The 24,165-nt window shown below is 30.4% G+C and overlaps 1 protein-coding gene across 12 annotated transcripts in view; it reads right to left on the bottom strand.

Annotated features, from left to right (window-relative positions):
• The window catches only part of LOC113404162 (coiled-coil domain-containing protein AGAP005037), a 229,925-nt gene extending 206,055 nt beyond the window's left edge, over positions 1-23,870 (bottom strand). For 9 of the 12 annotated variants that reach the window (XM_064220511.1, XM_064220515.1, XM_064220519.1 and 6 more), the window contains exons 1-2: positions 23,414-23,870; positions 16,478-18,220 (exon numbers count right to left, since the gene is read on the bottom strand). In XM_064220511.1, the coding sequence (XP_064076581.1) occupies positions 16,478-18,185 (1,708 nt within the window). In that variant the 5' untranslated portion in view covers positions 18,186-18,220; positions 23,414-23,870. The remainder of the gene's footprint in view (positions 1-16,477; positions 18,221-23,413) is intronic. The other 3 variants (XR_010309905.1, XM_064220517.1, XM_064220521.1) reach the window with 1 other exon arrangement.
• Between the last annotated feature and the right edge of the window lie 295 nt (positions 23,871-24,165).

The raw sequence follows: 24,165 nt of genomic DNA, 5'->3' as shown, positions 1-24,165 counted from the left end.
GGCGCAGTCGCGGCTTCTCTTCGTTCAAGAAAGCGCGTCAGTCGACTGACATTCTAGTGATCAGCGATAGGATGTGTGGACATATTTTGAAATTGTAATTTACTGTTATAATTTTGAATTATTTTGTATTAGATAATGGTATTTATTAAGTTTAGATTAAAATTGATTGTAACCACTGAATTTGTAATATTGTAGATAAAGTAAACCTTTTAGAATATGAGACGGTATTCAGTCAAGATCGAGCGGACGAAGATGTCCCGCTTTCGAGGGAGGTTATTAGAAGAAGAAACACATGCAGCGGGTTTGTTCTTCTTGTAACTTCATTTGATTGCGAGGCGCTAGACAACGTACGTCGTGATAGTGTATTATTGGCAAGATGTTGGGAGGCAGAGTTGTGGCTGCTTTTCGTTCAAGAAAGTGCATCGGTTGACTGATATATTCTGACTATCGGCGATAAGATGGGTGACCGTATTTAGTGAACTTTGTCATTTTGTAATTATATTTTATTATTCATATGTTTAGGATAAAAGTCCTTTTGTTAGATTAACATTGTTTTTACTATTATAATTTTGTAGATAATGCTCAATTTTAAGAATGCAAGGAGTACAGTCGTTTGAAGACAGCCTGCTTTCGAGGGAAGCTATTAGAAGAAGAAACACATGTGACGGGTTTCTTCTTCTTAAAGCTGCCATTGACTGCGAGGCGCTCAACACACCTCGTGATGGCATTTTATTTGTTTGAAGGCGGAGTCTTCGTTCAAGAAAGCGCGTCAGTCGACTGACATTCTAGTGATCAGCGATAGGATGTGTGTATGTTTAATGAACTTTTATATTTTTTTATAATTTGTAATTAATAAGTATGGGATATCTAACAATACTGTTTTATAGTTTAAATATATTTATTACAATGTTTCATTGTACACTGAATCATATTTGTATAATATTCTGAGAAAAGAAAATAAGGTATTTTAAATAAAATCCATATTCTTATCCTTATTTTTGTGACATTGTATAATTTATTAATTAATATATAACAATTGTAAACTTTACATATATACCTTATGAATGAATGAATAACGATTATTATTTGAACGTCTATCAACGATAACATACACTAATTAGTTATCCAACCGCTAAACATCGATACTTTGCTTTTTATGTATTTCGGTTAAAAAGGTGATACTGTCAGAAAACTTAAAAACACGAGGAACATTATACACTTAAGAAGTAGGTGGCAATTTAAAGATTTTGAAAAAAAAAAAATTTTAAAAATCAAGTCATTAATCCACGGCGCAGCTATTTAACGATAATGTGACGATCGAACGAAAACATTATTGCAATTGAGAAGAAGAAAGATTAAAGAAGCCTGATATAAAAAAAATATCAGTTAAAAGTAGAGTAAGCAAAAGAAAATTACCCTTTATTGAAAGGCGAGATTAAATGCAGCTTCCTTTCACGCCGATTCCATTGTAGTGGTTTAATTTAACACATCTTTTCAATTAATATAAATCCAATGGAATTTCAATTGAGATTGAATCTCAACATCTGCATTGAATTATATTTTAGTGCATACTTGCACTATTATTATTAATAAAACAATATACAATTATTATTAATAAACTTTAGTTTGCTCAGATAGGTCCGAGAACTGAAACCCAACTAACAAAACGAATCATGAAAATTGATTCATAAAGGAAAAAGATATACACTAACATAATTATGTTTATAAATATATGTATATATATATATATATATATACTTCATTTATATAGACCAATTGAAAAACCTTCCCCTTTTTGAAGTCGGTTAAAAAACGTTTGATCAGTCACAGCACGGTTGATCAAACATTTCAAGAGACAAAGTAAGTCGCGGACTTTCTTTTGTAACTAACAGCAAAGCTCTGTCTGCAATATTTAACGTAATAAAATGTACATATTTATCCTTTGTCCATAAAATAAGTAACAGTATTGCTATTCTTTAAGTATTCACTTCGTATCTCACTCATCAACTTTGAAATCCGACTTACACCATTTTGATATCAATTTTATATATATAATTAAAATTGTCAATATCGCATATCATATTCTGACTTTTCAGGCTCATAATTTTTGAGTTTGTTGTTACACAATAGTTCTACTACTACTAGTAGTAATACAAGTAAAATTACGTCGAGATGATTCCAATTGCACTAAGCAACTATAGTCAGTTCGATTCGAATAATTGTAGGAAATATTTTCTGAAAGAGGCGATATCATACTCTTTATTTAGGTTTTTGATTCATCTCATATCAGCGGTGATAAAAATACCAACACCAGATGAACAGTATGGCAAAACAAACTGTAACCTTCCCCTGAAAACATAGTAAGTCTCTAACGAACCCTAGGATATTTACTTAGTGGTTTACGTGCAGCGACTCAAATTAAACAAAATTATATATTTTAAAGGTAACATAGGGCTCAGTCGAATAACACTTAAAGAAAATTTAGATAGGAAGCTTAATGCAATTAGTATTTTATCAAGTTAATTTCCAATTAGTAAAAATAAAGTACTCATTTTATATTAAAACAATTTCTCACTTCAAAATTTCTAATTGGATTGTGTAAGTTTCTTCGGTGTAAAACACTTTTGACTTAAACTCGCTGGTTCAGAAATTTTAATTCCATGAATAAAAGTACAAAGAACGTATATAAATAAAAGCGCCGGCATTTATTTAAAGACAATATTATTAACTTGTATCAATCCTTTTCTGGAATAGTTGTGTTTATTGAGTTGGTTCATTGCGTCTTAATAAACTATTTGAGTAATAAATTAAACATAGTGGTCATGAAGACAAAAAACATAAACAATTGTACAAGAATTTTAATCTTTTCTCAGAGCAAAGAGCAATAGAATGATATCTTTATCCGTCCATATTTAGCATTAGCAATTATTCCGTTTATGCAGAATTGCAAATATCTTTGTCCAATAAAATACTCTAATACATTTTATAAAATCGTTTTGAGAACCTTATTTCGATGAATTTAAAGTCGAAGACGGTATAACAGCCATCTTCGTATACGTTCAACAATTGAAGTCAAATTCAATATAAAACGTAATTATAAATTTTGTATACAAAACATAACATAAAGTATTTTAGTAGCTAGCAATATAAAAGTTTCAAATAAAATTAATTATTAATTTATAATAATTTACATTTAACATTTATCAAAGGAATTTATGTTATTCAACTAACAAACGTACGTAATTTATGATTATATTGATGGAAAATGTAATCACAGATTTTCTAGCCGATTCTCTTCGAACTTCAAATTTAATTTTATCTTGTGTAATGATGATTCAATAGTGCTTGTAAATGCTAGTGAGCCTTCGTGATTAAAGTACATTTTGATTTGATTTTAACGTTATTCCGTTAAAATATGTACAGAAACACATCAGTACATTCATTACAATTCTATAAATATGTGTATTTAAAACATTGATTGCTTTTTCGTGTGTCGCCAATGTGTACGACATAAATTGATAGAGATAAAAATTGGAAAAAGAGTTTTCGGTCAAAACAAACGCAACCTATAAACGATGTTGCAATTGCGTCTTAATTTATTGAGCATGAGATCTTCTGTTACGTAAAAGATCAAGGTAAAAAGGTATGTGCACGTGAAAATGGTCTACCTGATCATCGCACATAGAATATGAAACGTTCCTTATATTGCCAATACGCCTCCAACCTGGGGAACTAAAATGTTATGTCCTCGTGTTACACTGGCTCACTCACCCTTCAAACCGATACACGGCAATAATAAGTATATAGGCGCTAGAATATAATCATCCTATAATAAGACATTAGTCAAAAGTAACTCTAATCTTTGTCATTCATATTTAAAACGTTCTATTTAAAATAATCCACGGAATGAATCACTCTCTAATGTCAGCTTCATTTTAATCTTCAGATAATTTTTTTGTTTATAATTTGAATAATGAGATATAAACTAACTTTAATTCGATCATATCGCGCACAGCGATCAATACGCCTGTCTCTACAGTGATCAGCACATTTTACGTACCGTTACACGAATTTATTTTCTCGTGGGTTTATTGAAATATCCTGGTACTAGCGACCCAACTAACTATGTTCGGACAAAATTAAGAATTTGTTCGTCCCAGGTTCACTGTTGAAGAGTCCTATTAGTACTTACTAGTCACCAATAATTCTAAAATTTAAATTGTGACGCTGTCATAAAATCATTCTGGCATATCAAAATACGTAACCCGAAGGCATGGACTATTGTAGAATATGTTTTTCCGAAAAAAAGAGGTTTAAGTAAAACCTCTTTTATACGATTTTACAGGTATTATGCGATTTTATACATATTCTTAACTTACGTATATTCTCAATTTGTAATCGATAGGAAAAATGAAAATTTTGGAAATATTCGTATCAAATACTCCAATAATTTTTCTAAGTTCTTACTAAGCCGAGCATCACATCCAATATTTTTCCTTTATGTATAACTTCCGAAGTACTCGGATTATCGACCGTCCGGCCCTCGTTTATGTTCAAGTCATTATCTGTCCTGCTTAGAGAAGCTTCGCAAGGCATTTTTTTGTCATATTTCCACTTTCGGGCCAATTAAGTTACGTCATCACGTCATTTCGATCGTTAGCAAGCGGTCGTTACAAAACTTCACATACTAAAAATTTTATTTGATAATTTATAAAATAATGTTTATATGATAATTATAATAATTATAAAAAATAATGAGGAGGCACTGAGCACGATAAGCCCTCAAAGAGAACTTTCACCCCACTTCAACCCAGCCATTCCGCGAACTCAAAAATGCTTCCTCGTAATTGACGATCGCTTATCACGAGATGCACGAACGAGAGGGAGGGAAAGGTTTGGAAAATGAATAGTTTTAATTTGTTTTAATGAGAAGTATAAAATAAGAAAGATTTTTATCACCTTCCTATTTGGAAATACCGCATTAAAATGTGGTATTAGTAAGTGAGTTAAACGCCACGCCATTCTAATAACTTCCCAGGCCATGTGCGAGTTATTAAAATAGGTGGATTTTAAGAAATCCATACATTAGCTTTCGTGTCCTTTGTCACACATATCGTAAGTGTGAATTCAAAAACAAATCATTTGTAAAACTAATTTTATCCTACTAATTACCAGATTACGATCGACATTGGAATCGAAATTCGATTTAAAAATTTACGTAATGAAACAAACGTCACGTGAAAATAAACGTATGCATATTATAAGACGGACATTTGCTAGCAATAAAAAATGAGTAGGAATTTAAATAAACCACTTCTGAAGGTACAATTACAATTTTTGATTTAATCTTAAGGCGCCTATGTTAATCTATCGACGTTCTACTAAAACGAGCTTAATAATTATTTGTTAGTGTATATTATCTAATTTGTTTTTCTTCTGTATTTCCCCTAAATCGTCTCTCGTAAGACATATTGTAAGCACGATCGTAACTATTCGTTTTTATGAGGGGCGCGTATTCGTGAGAGAGCCGAGATGGCCCAGTGGTTAGAACGCGTACATCTTAACCGATGATTTCGGTTTCAAACCCAGGCAAGCACCACTGAATTTTCATGTGCTTAATTTGTGTTTATAATTCATCTCTTGCTCGGCGGTGAAGGAAAACATCGCGAGGAAACCTGCATGTGTCTAATTTCAACGAAATATTGCCACATGTGTATTCCACCAATCCGCATTGGAGCAGCGTGGTGGAACATGCTCCAAACCTTCTCCTCAAAGGGAGAGGAGGCTTTAGCCCAGCAGTGGGAAATTTACAGGTTGTTAATGTGCGCATTCGTGAGCGAATACATCTACAGCAGAGATAATAAATAAAGAAATAATATGTCCGGCAATCCAGGACTAGAGTCAAAAATCTTTATTCAATATTGTTAGTAAGTACTTGCTTATTGATAGTCGAAAATCTATCACCGGTTCCGAAATTAATACCTCTGACCGGAGAAGAATTAGCGACAGACTCTCTTTAATTTAACATTTAAACAGAATAATATATCAATTTATAATTTCGCAATCCAGTTTTTTTTTTTTTGTGATTTTCTTCTATTATTTTCAGACAATTTTAATGTTTTAAAGCGATTTCTCACCTCCAATTTAAACAAGTTTGCGCTTGAAATGAAATATTAATTAAAATGCAAAAACAAAGAATCTTCGGCATTTTATCACTGGTGAGGCTTTATAAAGTTATAGTTTTCGCAATTGCGATTATCGGAATTGCGATTTAACGCGGAAATGCTGCAATAATGTTTCTTAATCGGCTATATTGCCACATTTCATCTTTGTTGTTACTTGTAAATTAGATATTTTTTTATAAAATATATAAAGTGCGCAAGTGCTCTCTGCCTACAGACATTGACAATTAGAAATATTAACCATTCCTTACATTGCCCCTGCTTTGCCAACCTTGGGAACTAAGATGTAATGCTCCGTGTACCTGTAATTACACCTTATACCCTTCAAACGAGAGAATATACACAGGCTTCCACAACGCCCTACATGCAATTTTTTTTAAAAATATTTTATAGTAAATTTATTTATATAGTGTATTTGAAACGAGTGTACAATTAAGTCGTTGATTTATGATTTACGTGTATTTAATTATCTCCACTTATGGAAACCGGCAAATGGAGTAATCTACTGTGAAGCACATGTTGATCTAGACCATTTTCAGAGAATTAACTCGTCGAAGGTTTGTTTTACATTGCATTTATTTTTTTTTATTTTCTTCAATTATTTACTATTCATTATTTATGTGTTAAGCTTTATACTGACCTATTTTATTTGTTTTTATTATTATTATTATTTTTTAATTTATTAACATCTATTTTTCCATTTTTTTTTAATTTTTATTTATTAATTATTATTTTTCTATAATTTATTTATATCTGCCTTCGTAATACCGAATACAATAGCTACATGGTACATGATACATTCATGAATTATATAAAACTCAAGATATTTTTTTGTTTTAAATCCTAAAATAGGCATACCAAGATAAATTGTAATGAGATCATTATAAAAAATCAATCGATGTATTCGCCATTCGTTTAACAAGCCTTGCGATAATTTTCACAGGTTTATTTATATATCTTGTAATATTTATAAAATTTCATAATTTAAAAAGCAACATTTATCATCATAAAATTTCAAATTGACTTAAGATATAGGTTGGCGGACGAGCAAATGCGCCACCTGATGGTAAGTGGTCACTGTCACCTATAGACATTGGCGCTGAAATGAAATGACTATCTATATTATTTATTTATATTAATAAGGATTATTAATAATTTTTAACAACGAAAGTATACCTACTCCATTTGATGTTATGAATTTTTCTCTTTTTTAGAGTTCCGTACCTCTTAAAAATAAATAAATAAATAAATAAATATTGGACAACATCACATACATTACTCTGATCCCAATGTAAGTAGCCAAAGCACTTGTGTTATGGAAAATCAGAAGTAACGACGGCACCACATACACCCAGACTTAAGACAACATAGAAAACTAATGAACTTTTTCTACATCGCCTCGGCCGGGAATCGAACCCGGGACCTCGGAGTGGCGTACCCATGAAAACCGGTGTACATACTACTCGACCACGGAGGTCGTCTTAAGGATAAAAGGAAACCTTGTAAGATCGCTTCGTTATCCATCTGTCTGTCCGTCAAGGCCCTTTTTCTCCTGAACGCGATAAAGTTGAAATTAATGCCAAACACTGAGGCCTGCGGTATCCTGGAGTTGTGAAAAAATCAATTCTCTAAGCTATCAAAAGATTTGGCCATGCATGTCACATTTCCCGAAAATTCCCTTTGGGAAACCAAGCCATTTATCTGACCTAGAATCATGAAATTTACCAAGAAACAGTAGTGTTTTCGTAAAGAAATTAACTAAAAAAACTTTTAATATTACATAGAAAAAAATTATCTAAAAGAGATTAATTGAGAAGTAAATATTAAATATTTGAAGAAAAAGTACGTGTTATACGATTCCGAGACACGGGAGTATATGTCTATACTCCCAGAACGTAAAGCCGTCCTGCGTAAACTCACTAAAATCGTGTCGGATTGGCGTCCCGTTGTATTACGAGAATGATGTAGATATGATATAATGATATATAGTGCATCTTTGTATGCTTAGACATATGTTTGTGCACTATTATATGTACCGCACAGTTAGAACGAAATCGGCAAGACATTTCCACCCAATTAGGCACATCAATCTATATATATAAAATAACATGTCCTGACTGACTGATTCATCATCGCCGAGGATAAACTATTAAAGTTAGGGCCGTGTGGTGAATAGGATTGTTTTACTGGTTTTACTGAGTAAACTACATTTTTCATTGAGGAAGGGATTTTGAAAATTTACCCCTAAGGAGTGAAATGGGGTTTGAAAATTTGTATGGAAGTCCGTAATTTTTCAAGTTAGATACATGAAACTTTATTTTTTGGAATACTGATTAAAAATGAGTAGATAGGAATGAGGTGAGGTGAAATAAATGTTGCAAGTTTATATGGAAATCTGTCATTTTTTAAGTTAAAAACGTGAAATGAAATATACACCAATACAACGAGGCCTTAAATTAAAGTAATATTTTAAGTTAATCTATATATGTATTCAACTTCCACGCGAGCAAAGCCACGAGCAACTGGTAGTTTAAAATAAATTACACTCCAAAAATGGAAAAACCATATCGAATGTTTTTTCAAACTTTGATACAGATGGAGATACAGAGGATAACTGTATCTATAAGTTGTCCAATAGATGGGTTTATTTAGAACTACAACTTGAGCTCTCTCTGAATTGTTTTCAAGAACTTGGCACATTAACTAACTTATCAAGAATTTGTACACAAGTAAGTTACAGTGAGAGTCAAGCGTAAAAAAAACGTTAAATATTTGGTCGTTTTTTTTTCTCTTTTTAAATATAACAATGAGATATTTTTTATTTATTTTTTTAATTATGTTTTTTTTTACATTTAACGAAGCCTTATTAAACAACAGTGACCGCACCTTTTTAGTTGCGAACTGTTAATGTCGTTTTTTTTTTTAACTTATACGTCATACGAAACTTTTTTATATATATCTCTCTCTCTCTCTCTTCGAATCGAACCTCGTATATTTTACCACCCGTAAGTAAAAATAATCGTATCTTTAATATAGAAACCGCACAATAAAACTGGTCCAGTATGTGAGCTACATAAAATTGACAAACTTCAATTCAACATTCGTTGGATTGTTTCCTTGCCGGACGATTAAGGCTCTTACGTGCTCGTTTGATGGAAGCACTTATAAAAGAAAAACTCTTAGTCGTTTGAGGTGAAGTACCTCTATTGTACTCCCCCGGTACCACATGGCAAAGATTATACGAATTGTACAATGTTTATTGGAATACCTACTAATTCTAATAATATTATAAAGTTTAGGACTTATGTTTGTAGAATATATCGCACTAGTATCCGGCAAGACACGGCGTCGGTTTCTGTATCACAAACACCTACCTATTACCGGGGTCGTTTAAAAAGTATAAAACTGCGTGGTTCAAAAACAAATGTGATTCGAACTCTACTCTCCTACTCAAAACCCAACATACAAATAATGTACCACATGCTAACCACATGCTGTACTTGTCTCTAAATAGTAGGAAAGTAAATGCATGTAAATGATTGCAGCACATTCACTAACCGAACCTTCACAGGCTGTTATGGCGGCAGGTAATCGATCATGTGTATTTTCGGAGAATTATTATTTGAGCATTGAAAAAAATTTTACAACTTTATAAATATTGAAAAGCGAATGACAATGAGTGATCATTTACCGTATCGTGCTGTATCTACGCTGAATTATTTGTCAGATAAGTCAATTCATCCATTATGATTGCGTAACATCGACTACCGCCCAGACTCTCAACGAGAACTGGAACAGCTTCAAAGCTAATTATCCAAAGTGATTCTTATTCTTCAATACCTCTTAGGAGGACGTTTCTATAATCAATTCTCGTAAATAAAATTCACAATGATAAAGTAATATAACCTTCTATCTACACCGTTTATTGTCTTATTGAAAATATTCATCCCTATAATGCTGAGATGCTTAATTAAAAACATTAGTCCAAAATTAAAATATTTAAATAGTTAAATATTCTTTGCAGAACAGTTCAACTCAACACACTTTGTACGTTTCTACTGTTTAGCAAACTTTCGAAAACAACAAAATACGAGAGATGTCGTGGGACACCGGGTAGCAACGAAGTTCCTCTCACTATTTATTATTCATTAAATAATAGACACAATGAAATTAATTAACAACGTTAAAGGAAATTAAATGACAGTAAATAACATCGTTATTAAAGATCCTATGTGAATTCAAAAAATTACAAAAAAGTTTGTTCAATTGAAACCGTTTTTAAAAGAGAGGGGAGGGGCGCATAGTGCTTTTTCCTTTTACGACGATTTCTGCCAGTCCACTCTACTGTAAGTCGGGTAAAAGAACATCGTTACAGTGAGTTTAGTGAAATTGTCATTGAAAGCGAACCAAAATTAACAAGAGTTACAATTGAGTAAGACGCTGAAATTAAATATAATAATACTTTTATGGGTTAGTGATTAGAGAAGACCAAACGCATTATGAATCATGTCAATTCATCATGCGAGGAAAAATGTAGCAAAAACATATTATATGATATTGTATTTTTTTTATTAAAAAAAAAGTTCTATTTTACGGATTTCTGTTTTAAACATCAACCAATTTTAGACGAAGCTGAAATGTGAAACCTTCGACCGAAATATAGAACTTAAAAAACCATACCCTGTTCAAGTCAACTTGATCTTTTTGACAGACGGGCTAGTGATGAGAAACAGAAAATATAACATTCGATGAAACGATGGAATGCCTAATTCAAATTAGAATTCAATTTTTTTTTAACTTATTTTTTAAAAAGTGTTATACCAGCTGAAGAGACCCCAACCACTAGCCAAAGAGACCCCAACCAAAAGGACCCCCGTTCGTAACAATAACTTAACAATGATCTTTAATAAGGATTTTTCAAAGATCGAGCTATCTTGTACACGGTATAATATCTATATTTTAAATCATTCACATTATTACCATCCGAGATGACGAGAGACTAGTGTTAAGAATACGTTAACTGGTTCAAACCTGTTCATGCACCATTGATTTAATTGTATTAAAGGAAAACATCGTGAAACAACCAGTTTAATTCGGTTGAAAATCCACATTTGTAATCACCGCCCCGCAATGCTGCAGCGCGATTTGAAAAGGCTTCGAAACCTTCTACTCAAAAGTGAGAGTCTCTCAAAGTCCAGTAGGACATTGAGAGACTCTCACTTTTACGTAACTTTTATTATTACAGAATAAAGTTGAGATTCGCATAACGAGGCGCACGAACTTTGTAGAATTGATGTTAAATGGATTAAAGTAAGCCAGTAGATAATGTTACCATAAACTATATAAAGTACATAAACTATATAAACTATATAAAGTAAAGAGCTTATCTCTCCATTTTGCACCATCTGTACGAGATATGAGTTTATTCATTTAAATTGTAATAAAACCATTGTAAATACTTCAGCTGTTGATTTAAATATTGAATATTTATTTGCATTATTGTCTATACTAATATTATGAATTCGAAAGTAACTACGTCTGTTCACAGCCAAACCACTGAACCGACTTCGATGAAATTTGTTATGAGGGATGCTTGAACTCCAAGGAATGACAAAGACTTATTTTTTCCTAAACATTGACGCCCAACCACTAAAACAGGAAGGAAGCCGCAAGCGATAAATAGTAAGAAATAAAACTTACATATTTTTAACAAAATATTAACCAAAGGTAATTAATTGTTTGGCTACAGTTCGATAATGAAAAATATTTTATGATTGCACGTCAAAGTAATTGCAAATTAAAAAAAAACTAATTACTTTTGTATATCGTAAACTGGGCACCAATCCTACTTAGAAATTGACACTATCGCAAACGAATCGAAACTTAATTCTTGCCGGTTTTCTAGTCTACTCACAAAACAATCCAGTTGCGATTCGGTCGAAATCGAATCGAAAAATAATGGGAATCGTATCGTAACCGATATGAATAATCAGAATTGACTATCACTTATAATTAAGCTGAGGTTTATTTTTGTGATTAATTGTCTAAGTTGGATCGAAATAGAATCGAGAACTTCCCTGGCCCTGTCCCCTGTCTTTAATAGTAGCACATTTACAGCGCCCAAGTTTAAAAGGGCAAAGTAACATGATACCGGGAAATAGGTCGACGTAGATAAAGTTCATTAAATCCAACGGTTGAACGATCCTGCCTCGAAAACATTTAAAAGACAACTTTAGTAATACGTTAAGCAAATATATATTATTCTCGTCGGTATAATTTAAAATGTAAAAAATCAGCATTTGAAATGACTTAATGACGAAAGAACTTAGCACTCAATTCAGAGTAAATTTATAAAACAAAATAAGTCATGCCTTTTGACTAAACTAGTTCATGCACTGCAAACATCAAATAAAGAAACTGGCTAGTTCGTGAAATGTAGATGTTTTATCTGGGACGTCCAGACGAAGTTTGCATCGCCGGCAACGAGGAACAAAGCAATTACTGGCTAAAGTGAAAGAAGAAATAACAATTGCTGAGACTTTCAAGTTTGTTGAGACAAGAATGTTAGAATAAGTAAAAATTTCGGTAAGATATTGCGTTCTATAAATTTATTTATTTTTTCAGAATGAATTCAAAAGAAAAACATTTACATAAATATACACTAAGGATAAAATAAAATTGTAAGAAAAGGAAATAACTTAGTATAACATATTTGTACAGAATCTGATTTGAGTAACTGTTATTAAAAAAACTTTGAATTTATCGAGTTTATTAAACACTACCTGAGGGTAGTCGACTTCGCTTACATTTTATCGGTTAGCCATCAGGTGTCGGGTATAAAAAATATTCTATGTCTTTCCTTGGGGTTCAAGCTTGCTTCGAAACATATTTCATCAAATTGGTTTGGCACTTCCGCATGTGTAATATTAGTATAGATTTAATTAATAATTATATTATGTTACTGTAAACTACAAATTAGTGGTGGTAGATATTTTCTGCGTGGAAAGTGCTTTCTACCAAGTTCAAAACTCGATCAGAACATAATAAATAATACTTAATATTAGATGTTGTACAAAATATTTTATAATATTACTAACGAGTATATTATACATTATAATATTCTATATTTTTAATCTGTTAACGTGAATGTCGACAGATACTCGTTAAGGCAGGAAAATAATTCACTTAAAATATTTTCTCTAATATAGCATCGAGTATAAGATATCATTTTATTATAAAATTATATGAAAAATCTTTAGGAACATCGTTTTATTACTGCCTTTAGACGAAACTCTTTCAAAGGTAACTGTTAAAAAAATAAACTATGTAATATCCCGAATCATTTAATTTAATAGGTCATGCATTATTCATTAAGTACAGCTCTCTGCATTTTGGGAAATCTAATTTTCTAATATCCTCACTTAGTTAAACGCTCGCACGTAATTCCATCAATAGCCGTTATGTTCAATAGACCGTGTACTATGAATCTTATTAATCCTTATTATTTATATCCTTTATAATCCTTTTTATTTTAGATAATCCTTCCGAAATTAGATCCATTAATAAATAACACTATTAAAAATTATAATACATACAATTTCTGTTTAGATATTGAACCAATATAACGACACTAAAATTCTCTTCCAAATAATAATTACGAGCTCGTAAATTATTTTATGTTTACAAACTTATAACACATATTTTAAACTTTAATTTTATTTCGTGATTTGGTTTTCCGTAGAATGAAATAATAATATTTTGTTTCTAGGTATATGTATAACAATATTTTGTAATATTTTATATTATACAATTATGCGAATGAATCTTATCGCACAATTTTTAACACTAAACTGGATACCTTTGTTGTCCCCGTTCTCGTTCGAGATATAAACCTTAGATTATTTATATATCTGCCAACTTTTTTACCTTGGTGTTGTGACAGCTACGCTCGACACTCGCTAAACAAGTGTGCGTATACTTAGTGGCCAACCGTTGGTCACAATGTTTTTTGAAGCGTTCTCAGCTTTGAAAGTTTCTCTAGAGATATAACTTTTTTCATAATATGAGCTTGAATGTTCGCCGTCAGTATTTTTGGTATTAATATACAACCTCACCATAGAATGATTGGATTATAAAAATATTAAATTTCTAATCCGATTTGTTATTTACGTTATTTCAATTTATATCAATTAATTATTTATATCAATAATTTATTTAAAAATATTTTTAGAATTTGATAAAATGAACAATATAAATACTTCAACCCCTTCATTTCCTGAGTTTCAACTTCACGATATGTAATTAAAATTTCAACTGTTAACAAACGAAAAATTTCGACGAACTTAGTAGCAAGTCAGGATAATCTTACAAAACTTTTTAAACTGTTTGTATTGCGAATACGAATTCAATTAAACATAAAGCAATTAATTTTATTTAAAATAATATAAATCCCGCGTGCGCTGTAATGTTTTTTTTTTATACTTTTATCAGATACTACTGTCGATATCAGATACTGTACGTTTATGGTAGATTGCCAGAAAACTTTCAGCAACTGTCAAAACCAATTGTACAAAGTTTAAATTTATGCGGATTTTAGAACACATTCGACACAGACAAAAAAAAACGTTCTTTGATATATTATAGTAAAGATTAAAACCTTTTTAGTTTATTTGACTTTATGCTAGAGGAACGAATTCTTTTATATATAATTTATTACTCTTAAAATAAAATTCTTCATTATATAAAAGTATGCAATATGTATATAATAATTATTATTGCGAAAAAATCTCACTATATCGTTGTTTTTTTTTCGAAAATGATACTTATATCAATTGATAGGCTTACACAAAAAATACTGTCGGATTTTGTTTATACAAAATTAAGGGTCAATCATTCATAAGGTTCAGTCATTTCGACCAATCGTGATTAATGATTACATAAATATAGTACCTTTATTACTTGTACTATGTTAGCTATTTAACATATTTATATTATAAAATGCTTATTAAAGTTCTATGTGTCCGTAATTTACTGTCTAAAAAGTCCTATTCAACATAACACACATGAGAACTGTATTTGAGAGTAGAGATAGAGAACCGTGTTTATGTCGGTTCTATTCAAGTTAAATAACATTTTATTTCGATGAGACGATGATTATCGGATATAAAAACTTTTTGAAGAAGTTGTATTCATTTTTTTAAGAAATTCAATATACATAATTGTGCAAGTTATATATACAATTCATATTGGTTTAATGCAAGAAAGAGATACAAAATTTAAAGGTTGCTGTCGCGTGCGACGTCCAGACTTATTTAGTAGATATTTTATTTGATTTTCTATATAATACTTTTTTATATATATACATTGAAAATAATCATGTAAAATGACAGTGTAATAGTGTTCGTAAGTGCATCCTTCAATAAGATGTATACAATGATTTTGGTCTTTATTTACTACATTTAGATAAATCTGAAAATAGTACGTAGGTACGTATGTTGTACGTAATTGAGTCCACGATATCAAAACAAAAAATATCACTAATGACTAATAAATGAAAATGAAAATAAATACCAATTACATTATATTTAATTCATACATATTGTTTTAAGAAGTGTAACTTTTTTGCATTGCCAATATCTAGAGATTTCTTTCAAATATAAATGCAAAGCTCATTTTCATGTAGCCAATATTTGCTCGTTTGTAATCTTGATTTAAAAAATCAATTAAATTGCAAGCAATGGATAATTAAGAGAAAAGAGATTTTTTAAATTTAATGTTTTACAATCCTTCATGCGTCATTTGCGAGTGCACTTACGATGCAAAGCCAATACAAGCATCAGATAAAACAAAGCTCTGATAATAAATGAAAATCCTATACATAATATATGCAGTCTGTACACAGACGTGATAAAATAAAGATAATATTAAAAACGTAATAAAACAATGGCGAACATCGAAATGACATGAAAATGAAGCCAACGTTATTATTTCATTGTGTCAATATAAATAGTCACGCATCTTTGAGCACAATTAATGGTGTCTTTCTAATTAGTGGTTCCAGCCAAACATGTTTCATAAAGGATTGTAATACAAATGGGAAAATACATATTGTCTGTTAGTAATAAATTTATTCGATTTTTAAATGTGATAAATATATATATTATCATAGGTATCATAGGTACAGTGACTGCTACTAATTCATACTTAGAATAAGTATTCGATTTTATCAATCACAATATAATATAATAAATATAATTTTGTTAATAATTTACAAAATATAATTTGCGCTGTCTTACCTTTTTGAGCACGACTCTCCATTATTTTTTGAATTTCTCCAGCTTCAGAGCCACTTTCCGATTCCGAACACAATGATCGTATAGCACTTTTAGAATTAAAAGTAGTTTTATTGTTATCAATTAACCTGTAATTACTATCAGAACTTGTTACACTTGTTGTACGCAATGGTGGTTGAGGTGGATTGTTCAAATGATTTCTCCCAAAATCCAATTTTACCCTAAATGGTTCACTTTTACGAACATTTTTATTTACATGAGTAATTACATAATTTTGTCTATCGGCACTTATTCGTTTCGACGAAACTGTATTGATATTTTGTTTTTGATTAGGCAACCTAAAATCTACGTTTGTATTTTCAATCAACTTTTCAGGATGTCTGTAAACATCATCGGTTCCCGAATAAACAGACCGATTATTAATATACGAATCAGTTCTCCGTTCTGGAGCTCCTCTTATAAATGGCGAGGTGCCATATACACCCTGATGAGAGGCACAATTTATATCCGATCCTCGTGGTAAACTACAACTTCTGGAATCAACAACAAGCGAATTAGGAGTACTACAGTTTGAATTGGAGTAAGTCCTGTTGTATATTTTAGGTCCTTTCATCGAACTATTCAATGATTGCCTCAAAAGATATTCATCTTCTCTCTGTTTCAGTTCCTTTATTTTTTGCCAATAAAAGGCCTCCACTTTTTGTCGAGTATTTTCTTTCTTTATTAAATCCTCTATTTTAACTTTTTCTTTCGATAGTGAAGGAGATTTAGGTATGCTGGAAGAGGATCTTTGTGATATGGGTGGTGTAAATTTGTAACGTAAATGTGACCTATTTATAGAGTTTCTTTTTTCTTCCGCTTCAATCATAGTTTTTCTAACATGCTCGTAGGGCGAAACAGTTGTAGGCATATTCGGAATTTTATGACCGATAGCTACAGGAGACGTTGGTGCTGAATAATTGTAAGGTTTTTCGAGAAATCTTTCTGTTTTAGAAACTGGGAGACTTTTCTCGATATTTTTAGGTTTTTCCTTATCCGGTGAAAGACTTCGAGCTCTTATTGGCTGAATCATACGCACATCCGCTTCTTTTTTCGGGGATATCAAGAATTTCGTACTGACTTTTTTAATTTCTGCTCCTACAGATGCTGGATGCGCGTGTGCTTTTGTTGCTCTATAAATTTCAATTTCATCCAAAGGTGATATTTTATCCGTCAGTTTTTCAAGGGAGTGATAATATACATCTGGGTAAGGTATTTTATATTGTGAAGAATATATTTCGTTTTGAGGCTTTGGCGGAACCTGTGGTCTTGCCATGTATTTTATATCATCAGTTTCATTTTCATTTAGTAAAGCTATATTTTGCTGCTTCACATTCCTAACATTTTCCGACACCAAAGTGCTGCTAGAAGAATGATTACTTAGAACACTGTTGTCAACACTACTGGAATTATTTACATTCGGAACAAACGATGTTGTTGAAAGATTTTCATAAATTCTTTCGTCGTGTTCTTGTGGTCTTTCCGTCTGGTTGTCGTACCTTGTAAATGTTTGATGAGTTTGATAGTGATTACTACGGCTTGTGCTACATTCAGTGTTCATTTTAGGATTGGAATGTTTTATCGTAGTCTTTTCTTTACTTTTATTTGAAAAAAATAAACTTGGAAACATTTTGCGGAAACTACTTCCTCTTTTCTTATTATTCTCTGACATTATGTGTTATTTGTATAATATTAAGTCCAGTGTACCTGAAACAGTAAAGAATATTACATTGGTAACATCTAAATAACAAAAGTTACCAACTATTTCGCAAATTATGTTACAGAAACATAACTGTTTTACTAAAAAATACAAAACAAATATTTGTACGATAAATTAATTATTTAAATATTACCAGATAGGACTTACAAAAACAATGGAAAAAATAATAAAAATGAAATAAAACTAGACATGATCTAAGTTATAGAAAAAAAACACATCATCCAAAATATTGCGTGGTCTATAATAATTTAATTTATTATTTTACAAAATATAATTTTAATTTCTAAAAAGTTTAATAATGTGCGTAATCTATGCGAACAAATGCACGTATGATAGAATGAAATGTTATCTACTTTAAAGGTGTGGTGAATACATTTTAGATGGCGCATGTAATGATAAGATTACAACTGAAAGACCTACTGCCGAGAACATACTAGTATCTATTATTCAATTCGGTAAAAATATAAAAATACAAAATTATGTTGTTGAGATTTTACGATTTTTTTTTTTTATTAGTAAGATATTTTAAGTATATTATATATATTTTTTAATTGACACCAATTTGATTTATAGAACCATGTCATATTTAAATAATTATGTAGCTGTATATATATTACTTGTATAACATATCCCTGATGTACCAATTTTTAGAAATTAATACTACTCGTAGCTATCTGTTAGGTTAGGTTAGTTTATACAACCGTACTTATTTCTGACGTACTAGTAAAATTCCTAATTAAAACCATTTCGATTAAATTTTTAAATTTATTGGTAACAAAATAAAAGTTATTTTAAAAATGATTCTTTGGGAAGTGAGTATTACTCTAGATAGATCCCATCAAATTTAATTAACGTATGTCTTACTAGTAAGTAATTCAGACTGGGAAAATTTAACGTTTTGTATAAATTTCTGTTTTATATAAACGACGATAAAACCAAAATTGCTCATTATTGATCAAATTAATACAAAATAGATTCCCTAGATACATCCTAGACACAAATTTTGAAAATAAAGCAAGCCGATGAAATTATTAAGCTAAATTCTCGCTGCACTTAAGGATAAAACGGAATCCTTTCAGAAAAAATCTATCCTTTTCCAGATCCAACTTTCCAATTCAAGGAAATTTGTTATGGGTTAAATAGGTATGATGACTACGTCACCATTCTCAAGGAGTTTTGCAAGCGTGTAGGTGGTATCACTTATTGTTGTTTTATGGTAAGGTAATTTTAACTCTTATAAGATTTTCATAAAAAAAACGGTTATAACTGTTCTATTGTAATTCACTCTATTCGTCGATTAGAATTTGAATCATCACTTACACTCATGACACTAGACAAAATTTAAACAAATATATGTTCGTTTTAGACGTAACAATTGTAAAGCAGCAATAATTTCTGCTAGTATCTTTCTTACGAGGCCCGAAGTGCAGCAGAAACTTAATGCTTTTAATTCCCTAGTTAAGTTTTAATTTCCTTCATGCAACAATTTTTATTTTAAAATTTAAGTTAGACTTACTAAAATGATAGAACTATTGGAAGCAAATAAAATTAAAAATTTAAAGACAATTTATTAAATCACATATATTTTAAATGCTAATATTTACTAAGGTTCGGCAACAAAATTGTAAATTTTAATAAGTGCCAACTAGCATTTTGCATAAAAATACATATTGTGTTTATCGTGGAACAAGTTTTGATGAAGCCCTAGACACAGTTCTAAATATTTTTTAACAATATCGGCAGATTGTTATGCTTTGATACATAGATCCCGTCTCATGTCGGGAAAACAAGTGATAGGCCAGAGCCACGTCGGAAAAAGCTGAAGTGAACAAACAGTACAAATATTCGTCTCTAATTCCAAATTCTATCATTGTGCCGTTTTCATTTGGAATGCTTGGGCCTACTGGATATTGTGCAAAAATGTTTCGAACACATTTTCGCCTAGATAATCAAAATGATGAAATATACTTTATTGTACACCACCAGCAGAAATAAAGAAAACCACAGAAAAAAAAAAAAAATTTACAAAAACGAAAAATAAAAAATAAAATTCCGATTCATCGAGCAAAAAACAGCTAGCATTCTACATTATCGTGCATTAACACTGTCACTATTTTTAATTCTTATGCGTAAGTAGGTAATTCCAAATAAAATTCGTAAAAAACTGGAGTGTTTGTATTTAAGATATCTTTCGTATTATATTTTTCTTGTAAACCCATATAAATGTACGTGAAAAGCAGAATATAATTTGGCATTCTAATTCAGCACCCGAAAAAAACTCAAATCGAGTGTTAATTATTAATTAAATAGAAATATAAATTAAAAACAGGTGGAATCACAAATGGAGTTAAAAATGAGAAAAGGTGTTTATTGATTTTTTTTTATTTCACATTTTTTATCTTTAATCTCTTGAAGATTAAAGATATTATGATTGCTTGAAATCAATCTCAAAATAATGCAATCTTCCCGTAAAATAAATATATAATCTAAATATGTAATTCTTTTTTCACAATAAACTATTCAAAAGTTTTTGATGTAGCATCTTAGTTCTTGAAATAACACAGATGATACATTTTATCTTGAAAAATCGATCGTTTCTGTGTATTATAAAACGATGACATCACACATGATAAACAGCAACATTAGCTTATCGGTTATCAGTTTGGCATGAACTTTAGGGTTTTAATTGGTTTCGACGAGGATCGTCACCTATAAAACCAATTTAACCTAGAAATATATACAATGCTTCTTAATTATTAAGATCAAATTAATTAAATCCTAAAATACGTACTATTTAATATCACAAGCTGTAGGCACTCAGTTATTTTTTACTTATGACTTACTTACTAGCTAGCTCTTCTACTTCACTTGGCGTAAAATATAATTTAATAACAATGACTTTTTCTAAGGTATTTTATATGTACACAGGTACATAAATGTCTATAAATTTATGGACACATTCTCTGAGTGTTTAATCTCTATATATGTTTTGAAAATATTCTGACCAATGGTTTAACCATCGTATAGAATTGTTATGTTTGTTTGCATTTTTATTGTATTATATTTTAGCCATGTAGTAGAAAGAGGAATACTTTATTCATTATTTTATTATTTTTTAATATATATATTTATTTTGCTAAGTTTAAGATTATCAGACAAGTATAATTTTTTACGAGTTAAAAAGGCTATTTCTTTAGATTCGTTGATAGGCGTTTAGCCTCCACAAATTTTCTTAAAATTAATATTCAAGCTAAACTGTTAGATTTATAGGTATAAAGTATGCATAAAATTTTGTATATATATATATATATATATCTGCTCACATATACATATTTAGGCAGAACGGCAAAGGCCCATGGCCCAAGGCTCCACCAAAACATAACAAATTCCTTATATCGCCAATGCGCCACCGACCTTGGAAACTGAGGTTTTATGTCTCTTGTGCTTATAACACTGGCCCACACACCCTTCAAACCGTAACGCAACATAATAAGTATTGCGGCTTGGCGGAGGAATATAAGATGAATGGGTGGTACCTGTCCAAACGAGCTTGCACAAAACCCTACCACCCAGTGACGATAAAATAATAAACTGGTGTCAAGGTGGCGATTGTCAACTGGGCCCCAATTGCAATCCTAGCTACCCCTGGCATGCAAATAATTTAGAAAAAATTAAAAATGTTTTTGAGTCATCTCTGAAAGTTCCCGCTTTTTCGACCTCAAGGGGCTCAAAATATTTCTATTCATAATTATTATAGAGCTATTCCCGACTGTGATCGTCCGTCTAACCTTTTGGTATCATCCCTCTATAGGCGATTTGTTTCTATGTAACAGGATTCAGTCCAATAAATCCGTTCGACATACTCCATGTTGTTCGAAGATCTATTACAATTCATATACATCAGTTTCAAAGCGATATATTCCGGAGAGTTACGTTTGTGCACATCGGGTTTTTTAAAGTTACTCTTATTATACTTGAATAATAAAAAAAAAGTATCTTCAAATCGTTAGACTTTTAATGATCTTATTTATAAACATTTTCTTTATTAATCAATCTTTCTATTTATTATCATGAGATTTCAGAAGATTTATATTATATTTTTATGAATGTGAAAACATAATATTTAGAAATATTTTTTTTTATATAAACTGGGTTTCATTCAAAACTATCTTCAATAAAAAAAAACGCATGTTCTACATGTTACGAAATGAGTAGCATTGCTTTTATTCGATGTTCACTGCTCGTAAAACAATCTAATAACAGTTTAGGATTCTATTTCTGCATTTAAAATCTTGTTTATTTGAATGAAACATCATTAGTGAAACAGAACAGACTTATATGAAACCGTTACAAATAAAATGAAATATAATATTGAAAGAAAGTTTTGGTGAGTGACATCTTAATATCATAGATATATATTTTATATATCTTTTGATATTATAACCTTGATAACCTGTACAAATCGGAAAAAATCGATGATAGAGTCAGCTCTATCCTAAACAGATTACTATAGCCAATATATATTTTTTCTTTCTAAAGTACTTGATAAAAAAAGTAGGAAAAATTTCGATGATAGAGCCTACTCTATAATAGATTTTTTTCGTCTTATACAGTGTATAATAATAATAATTTATTTGTTTGATACCTACATCGGACAAGAAATAATAATACATTATTTGATGATATGACATGTATTTTTTTTTTCACCAAATGAAAAATTATTAGGTACCGTAAACTGTTTTGCCTTTAATAAAACATCATGGTATTCCGTACTCATCCCGGCGTAAATCGCAAATGATAAACATAAATCTTACAAATGGAATTAATTTACAGAAGTTCGTTCATTCATTGTAATATCGTTCTTAATACAAGTGGGTCATTATCATTTTATAAAAGACGTTAAAAATTAAAAGCGACAATTTGGCGTTTCTGCACTTATCATAGGAAGGTACAAATCATACAAATTATAGAAGTAAATAAAAAATAATAATAATATTTTTTTTATGTCAAAATAAAAAAAACCAATTTAAGTTGCAGATCTTATAAAAATCTTAAGGTTTTAAATGGCATAAAGTAATAAATATGAATAGCATCTACTTACATTTATATATATTGTCGTTAAAGTATTACGTTTTATACAGAAACAAAACTGGTTGATACTATGACTAAGTAATACTTACCGACTATGAGTCAGATCAATAAATAACGTTATCAAAAACGCGCTTGTTGAATTTGCCGCAATTATTACATTATGTCATCAATTGACAGTTTATGTTTCGTAATTAAATAAAACTTGGATTCTCGAAAGTTATCAGTTAAAAACTTGAATAATTGAAATTTAATACCACGAGGAATATTTATTTGATTTTATTATATTAGATTATGATCGTGCGCATGACTAAGTAAACTGCGATTTGCGAATAACATTGAAACTAAACTTCCTATTACTGTCACAAACTTAGTACACACATAACTTATTTATTCAACAACGGTTCACTAGGTTAAATAAGATAAACAGGATATTATTTACATTTTTTTCACTAAAAGTCTTATTATTGGTTAAATATATCAAACGATTTTAATGTGTGTTTAGCAACATAATATAACCTTTTACGAGCATATCTACATCATAGTCCCATTTTTTCGTTAAGTTTGAAGGCCACTATCTTAATAACATAAGGCTTTTGCTAGTGAACATAGAGTCGTTTTTCATACGTAATAATAAGCCGTTCCGTTTGACGTACCTCCTTTGAAAAGTTTGGAGGTAAGTAAAATTCAAAGTTTAACTTTCAACTTTTTGCTTCTTATGCTGTATGTCGACTTTTTGTTTCATCATTATTAAATGAAATGGTATACTTTTGTATATGATTTTACTATATAATATGTAATATCATGTATAAAACAAATCTTTACAATTATAGAAATAGATATT

Source organism: Vanessa tameamea, chromosome Z (assembly GCF_037043105.1).
Source record: "Vanessa tameamea isolate UH-Manoa-2023 chromosome Z, ilVanTame1 primary haplotype, whole genome shotgun sequence".
Classification (NCBI taxonomy): domain Eukaryota; kingdom Metazoa; phylum Arthropoda; class Insecta; order Lepidoptera; family Nymphalidae; genus Vanessa; species Vanessa tameamea.
The sequence above is the reverse complement of the archived record's forward strand: the minus strand, read 5'-3'. Positions and strand labels throughout refer to the sequence as shown.